This window comes from Lactuca virosa, chromosome 5 (genome assembly GCF_052849685.1).
Source record: "Lactuca virosa cultivar CGN04683 chromosome 5, Lactuca_virosa_CGN04683_v6, whole genome shotgun sequence".
In the NCBI taxonomy this organism is placed as follows: Eukaryota; Viridiplantae; Streptophyta; class Magnoliopsida; order Asterales; family Asteraceae; genus Lactuca; species Lactuca virosa.
In genome coordinates, this window is record NC_136430.1 from 459,741,451 (window position 1) to 459,748,722 (window position 7,272).

Consider the following 7,272-nt stretch of genomic DNA (forward strand, 5'->3'; position numbering starts at 1 on the left):
TGTAAGGGTGGGGTGAGTTGGGAGTCGACGTCGACGTTGGCTTTTTGGTGTTGGTATGTGTGTATTTATGGGTGCGGGTGTATATATGAGTAAAGGTGTGGTGTGATGTGGGGTAGGGTGTAGTTGTGTATGGGTGGGTGGGTGGTAGATGTGGGTATATCAGTGAGGTGACGGTGATTGGGTGTGTCAATAGGTAGGTGGGTGGATGAATATGTGAGGTGTAAAAGAAATGATTATAATATGCTTTGATTTGATGTGCAATGTCTAAAATAAAGAGAATGTGAGAATGCCTTTTTGTCTTTCTAATAAAACATAAGAAATAAAATCTAAAATGTTTGTCTTTAGCTAAATAATAATCAATTTCTTCAAACACGAAATTCAATGGAATCTAAAAATACTATTCTTTTGATTTTGTCAACCAAACGTAAATTTCTTTTGCTGAAATTTACATTTAAATTCCTCCAAATTCCTTCGAATACTGTGAACCAAACATGTCATTATCGTTTTAAGTGGAGATAATATAGAAAAGATAAACTAAAAATTAAATAAATACATATAAAGAAAAATAACAATTTATAAAGTTCAAGATTAATTAAAGCAAATATATAAAGAAAAGGAATTTATTTTTTTTAGAAGATATTCGACTCTGGGAAAAAGACTATGACTTGCATTTAACATATTTACCATGTTGGAATAATAATGTTAAGAATTAACTTATTTTGTAAAATAGAAAAGCTACTTGATACACTTGAATCAATTGAGACTAAGTATGAAATAAATAAGAAATATCATGATTATACTAGTTGTCAAAATATTTGAACGTGAGGCTCTAACTATGTCTTCATTATCACGCATGTGCGTCCTAGAGGGTGGACAATAAGGACGATTGTTAAGAGCATATCTTTTAAAGGGGCCCAAAAATTTTATGGACTTTATTATATATATGTACATATTATTTAGGGATCATGTATGTATATTTTTTTTGTAATTGATAATGTTATATTTAGATGCTACTACAAATCTTTCTTTCGATTATTGAGTTATTATAAAAAGTTGATGAAATTTGTGTATTTTAAAAGTATTTTATTCCCTCTCGTCCAGACCTAAATTATGTATGGAACAACCCTGTTATCACGTGAAATGAATTTAAAGAGATATGGAGGGAGAAGTGTTGGCGATTGTACAATGAAAAGAAAGAATTGAAGATCATAAATGTGATACGCGATACACATGGTATACCCGTAAACTTGATGAGTATTTACTAAACGGATGCCCGATGGGACGAGACCGAGTTTGTGATACAAATTTATAAACGATTACAAGATTAGAATCACCAATACCTATCACATACCCATTCCATTACTACCCCTAATTCACGGAAACCAATTTTAGATCTATATAAAAAATACAAGTTGTGAGGATCAAACATGAATCCTTACGGCAACCCAACAAGAACACTCTCCAACCACTACTTTGCACTTCACTTGCATTCAAATACCTCACCTATTAAATATAAAATAGTAATTTAAAAGACACTATTCATGACATGTTGCAAATTATAACGGTTATGTAATTTGTCAAATGAATTATAGGCCATGGGAGTTGAATATTCACAAAATATGATTTACTTGTAATACAAGAAATGACCGAGCCATGAATATTTTTTTATAGCCAACCAAATTTGAATAAGTTATTGGTAAAAAGAGAAGTACTTTTCCCATTTTATGATTTTAGACTTTTAGCAAAAATGAAACTAATCGTATCAACCATATTTATTGTTAAATAATAGGACAAATTATGTATAGATAAACTAACTTTGATTAATAACTATATTAAAAAAACTTTTGAGCCATGATCTCTAAAAGCCTGCACACCGATTACATAACACATGCTATGAGGGTGTTGAGGGGGACAAAGTGGGTAGTTGCACATGACTCAATTTTTTTTATTATATATTTTTATTTAAAAATAAAAATTTATAATAAAGATTTAATTTCTTAGGATTGGCCTGTGCCTTCGACTCTTTCTCTAAATGTTTGTTTCTTCTAGTCTTTAGTTGGTTTTGTTTGTTGTATTTGTTCTATTTGACTATATATGAGGGATTAGAATTTGTCTTATTTTGTTTTTTATGTACTACTTAGGTTTTTCTAGTCTTCGGATTTTATTTAAAGAACTTTATTATTTCCATGGGGAGTCCCACCTTCAAATAAAATATTATCAGAGGCCGCCTTCTTTTTTTATATATATAAAAAATACTTTTAAGTCAATACTTAAGAGCTACATTGCAAGTCATAATTAATAAAAAATCAGATTATACTTTTGTTCTAAATAATCAAATTCATAACTTTATTTTTATAAAATTATAACATAGATATTCAATATGTGATCTTTAAAACTAAGTTTCTAAAATAATAATTAACTAAAAATAAAATAAGTCAATTTGGTACTTCACTTATATAATTATTTTACTTTTCGTGTCCAATGTGTTTACATATATTAGTCGAATTTATAAAAATATACTTTGATGTCAAAAAAAAAACATATACAAATAAACATCTAATATTAAAAAATCTCAATAAAATAAGCATATCTTAGTAACACATCATTTTCAAGGGGATGCCATTCACATTTCACGACTTTACTTGTAGCACAAGAACGGACTAAATTGTCAAAAAAAATTCCATGGGGCTTCAAAGTTGAACAAAATGGAAGTAAGAGGCCTTTTATATAACGTGCTCTTTCTTTTTCTTCAATCGGACATAGTTGGCAGGACGGGAAAACCAGACGGATAATAAAACGAAGGTGTCGATTCCGGCGGAGAGCGGCGGACATTGACCTGAAGAGTTATCGGTAAAAATGGCGAAGAAGCTTGTCAAGTACTGCGTGGTAAGTTCCTTGTTTTAATCTCTGCCAAGCACACTGCACACACACACAACGATACGTTAGTATATGAGCTGCATATTGCTTTACCAATCGAGAGCTAGAGTGGTCCTTAATCTACTGTTTTCCTCTGAGAAACAGGTGGATGCATTTACCGAGACGGCGTTTAAAGGCAATCCGGCGGCTGTGTGTTGGTTGGAAGGTATAGAGAAAGATGATAAGTGGTTGCAGTCAGTTGCGACTGAATTCAATTTATCCCAGACTGGTTTCTTGACTCCGATCGTCGACCACGACTCGGAGAACCCTAGATTCAAGCTCAGATGGTTCACTCCTGTAACTGAGGTGATTATCAGTTTGAATTTCTATATATGATCGTCTTTATACGTTTATTTAGCTGTATTAATCTTGATTTGTTCTATTCGGGTGTTAGGTGCAACTTTGTGGTCATGCAACATTAGCAGCTTCGCACTTCCTTTATGAGTCTGGTTTGGTGAAATCTAATAACACAATTGAATTCTCAACCCTTTCTGGAATTTTGACTGCCAAAAAAGTTCCTGAAAGAAGGATTAAGGACTCATCAGTAGCTGAAAATGGTGAAGCACAAATACAATCCAGCTTATTGATCGAATTGAACTTCCCTGTTGTGGCAGTGTCAGATTTCAATGATCTTGAGGTTTCAGCAATTTCTGAAATACTGAATGGTGTTTCTATTGTTGATGTAAAGAAGATAGCATCGAATGACATCCTTGTATGTATTAAAATTTCTCTTATATTCACTCATAATTGAATGTGAATAAAGTTGATAAAAGTTATCTTTCGTTGTTCTTTTCCCGCAGGTGGTGCTTCCATCAGCGAAGGAAGTTGTGGAATTTGAGCCGCAACTTGATAAGATCAAAAAAGCACCGGGCAGAGGGATAGTAATTACAGGGCTTGCACCTAATGGATCAGGCTTTGACTTTTATACTCGCTTTTTCTGCCCTAAATATGGAATTGATGAGGTAATTACATTGAAATGCTTTTCTTTCATCATGTTCATGTTGTTAGTAGTAGCATAATTGTTTGATCTTTGAGTATACTTATTTCTCTTTTAGGATCCTGTTTGCGGAAGTGCACATTGTGCCCTAGCAGCCTATTGGAGCGACAAGTTGGGAAAATCTGATTTTCTTGCATATCAAGTATCTATCTTTCTCTCTCTACAATTATATGTCACCTTAAATTGTTATTTTTCATACTATTATTGACTACCTACTCTATTCTCTTACACTCGTTTGTCTGTTTGTTTTCTATTCATCAGGCTTCACCTAGAAGTGGCATTTTAGATATACATTTAGATAAGAAGAATCAAAGAGTACTTCTACGAGGTAAAGCCACCACAGTCATGGAAGGCTCTCTTTTGGTCTAAAAACATGGGTGTAATCATCTGCATATTAGATAAACGTAAACCATCTCCTATCGTACAATAAACTTGAATTCCAAATTGTAAAAGTATTTCGTGTACTTCTATGTATTTGGTCTAAAAACATGGGTGTAATCATCTGCATATTAGATAAACGTAAACCATCTCCTATCGTACAATATATTATGAATTTTAAAATTTGCTATTCACTTAAACTACGATGTCAAGGTGGCCTAGTGGTGATCAATGATATGAAACACTCCAAAATGAAATTGTCAAGTTGGGATCACATGCTTGCGGTGCTATTCATTTTTTTTCATTTCACATAAGCCATTTTTAAAGCTGCTTCATTTATCAATGTACTTGGTAGTAACCAAATGTGTCATTGACCCTAAAACAATATTAAATAAAATAAGATAAAATTTAATTTAATTTAATTTAAAAAATGGTTATTGAGAAAAAAACCTTTAAGTTTTTTATTTTACAAAAATACAGTTTTACCCTAACATCACTTTTTAGCAAGGTTCTAAATAACATGAGGCGTGACTTGACGGCAAGGTAAAAGTTAAGTCATGACAAGCCTTGGCGAGTCATAACGTTTTTCAAGGCGTGACTATTTTTTATATATTACAAGAGATAAATCATATAATTGTTGATTTTTATCAAGTATATCAAGTTTTTAGAAGTGTTATATTAATATTTAATATAAAAAGTTAACAAAAACTCAATTATTTTAGTCCCGATAAAAAAATCAAAAAAAAAAAAAAAAACTAAAAAAACTCGCACCTTGAAAAAAACTCGCGTCATATCGCGATAAGACGCGCCTTGACACGTTATTTGGACGCCACGCTTAACAAACCCGCCTTAGACGTTTTCGTAACGGCTACACCACGCCTCACGCCTTGAGGCGCGCCATGACACGTTTTTTAGAACCATGCTTTTTAGTGCGTTAAAAATAGAGCTTTGCAAGTTTTTTTCTTTCTATTTTTGTTTTTCACCTGCTATCATACGTTTCAAAGTTACCATAATTTTTTTTTTGCAAGAAAATCCTTAACTTTACATATTTTTTATGTTTTCACCTAAGTATTTTTTTTATATTATACATATAAATATGTATTTTCAGAAGTATAAATATACTTTAGAAATATTAATATGCTTTTTAAAGATATAGATACATATTTTTATGTTTTTAGAAAAAAAGATATTGACAAAAAGTCCCTTCAATTTGTTTTTTTTTTATTTTAAATACGGTTTTACTCTAACATCTTTTTTTAGTGCGTTAAAAACGAAACTTTGAAAGCATTACAATGGTACCACCAACCAAAATTCGGCCACCTGAGCCACTCTGACCTCCCTTAATGGATTTTAAGTCAATATAAAAAAAGGGAAAATAACTTATGAGGAGTAATGAACTATTGATTTTGTTCACATTTAATCATTTTTTACATCATATACCATCTTGTTGAACATGTTCACATATTACCATTGTGACGTGCTACTATAGGTAAAAGGGTAATATGTAAACAGTTTGAACAAGTTGGATGATATATAATATAAAAAAAGAAAAAAGAGTAAATATGAACAAAAAAAGAACCTCCCCCGTCACCTCCTCCACCGCCACCACCCCACCACCACTACCTTCGCCTTTGCCACCCATCACCGCCACCACCTTCGTCACCGTTTCCACCACCTCAATCTCCACCTCCGCCGACCGCCACCATCACCATCACTACAACCTCTATCACCGCCTCTGTCTTTGCCACCAACGTTGGTGGTGGCGGCGACGGAGGAAGTAGAGGTAGTGGTGGTGGAGACGATGGAGGTGATGGTAGAGATAGTGGTAGTGATGAAGTCGGTGGTGTTGGCGGTGGCAACGGTATAGGAGATGGATAATGTGGAGGTGGAGGCAGAGATAGTGGCGGTGATGAAGGTATTGGCGACGGAGGCAATAGTAGTTGTGGAGGTGGAGGTGGTAGTGATGGTTACAAATGGGAATGTGGAGGCGGTGACGGTAGTTGAGGTAGTGGTAGATGTAGTGATGATGGAGGTGGATGCGAATGCGATGACGGTGGTGGAGGTGGTGGTAGTAGAGGAGGCGGTGACGGAGGTCGTGTTGGTGACAGTGACGATGACAAAGGTAGAAGTGACGGTGGTGGGGGAGGTATTTTTTTGTTCACATTTAGTCATTTCATTTTGTACACTATATATCATCTCACTTGTTGAAAATGTTCACATATTACCCTTTTACTTACACTAGCATCAGAGTGAGCATTTGGACATCCGAACTGGACCTGAAAGTGGATTTGGTAAGACTTAACATGTTTGGTTCAAAGTCCACCAATTTCTGCAAAATCGGTTCGGTCCAAGAGCCTTACATCTAAGAACCGGGAACTGGACTCGGTCCTGAACTTGGTAAGCCTTAACAAGTCCGGTCCATGATCCACCAATTTCTATAAAACCAGTTCAGTCCAAGAGCCGGTCCTATCCAAATGTCGATTCGGTCCAAATGCTCAGTCTTACGGTAGCTAAGGGTAATATGCAAATATTTTCAATAAGTGGGATGATATATGATGTAAAAAAATTCACAACAAACAAAATCAATAGTTTATTACCGGTTCATTTAAAAAAAAGTTTTTAGTAAAAAAATTGTCGGAAATCTCAATATTTTCGGAAAAGTTATACTTTAGTCCCAATAATTTTTTTGAACATAAAAGTTCTGATTATTTTATTTTGGCTCAAATTTATAAAAAAATCATTTTTTTTAATAAGAAATGATATATTATCTGGGCAAATTTATTATCGTGTTTGGCTCAAATTTATTATCTGGGCAAATTTATAAAAAAATCATTTTTTTACAAAATCAATAGTTTATTATCGTGTTTTTAGTAAAAAAAAAAATGAATTTGAAAATATTTTCTGGGCAAATTTTCCCGCAATCGCAAAACTCGTCGTCGTTGTCTGGTACGTGAGCTCCACCGGTGGTTGGTGGTGGCAAA

General features: G+C 33.8%; 1 protein-coding gene across 1 annotated transcript; it reads left to right on the forward strand.

Annotated features, from left to right (window-relative positions):
* Window positions 1-2,715: 2,715 nt before the first annotated feature.
* Window positions 2,716-4,491, forward strand: LOC145114560 (uncharacterized). The gene is made up of 6 exons (XM_079050605.1): window positions 2,716-2,886; window positions 3,022-3,222; window positions 3,311-3,628; window positions 3,717-3,878; window positions 3,972-4,055; window positions 4,175-4,491. The coding sequence occupies exons 1-6, from the start codon at window positions 2,857-2,859 to the stop codon at window positions 4,280-4,282; spliced, it is 903 nt and encodes a 300-aa protein (XP_078906731.1). The 5' UTR covers window positions 2,716-2,856; the 3' UTR covers window positions 4,283-4,491.
* Window positions 4,492-7,272: the final 2,781 nt, after the last annotated feature.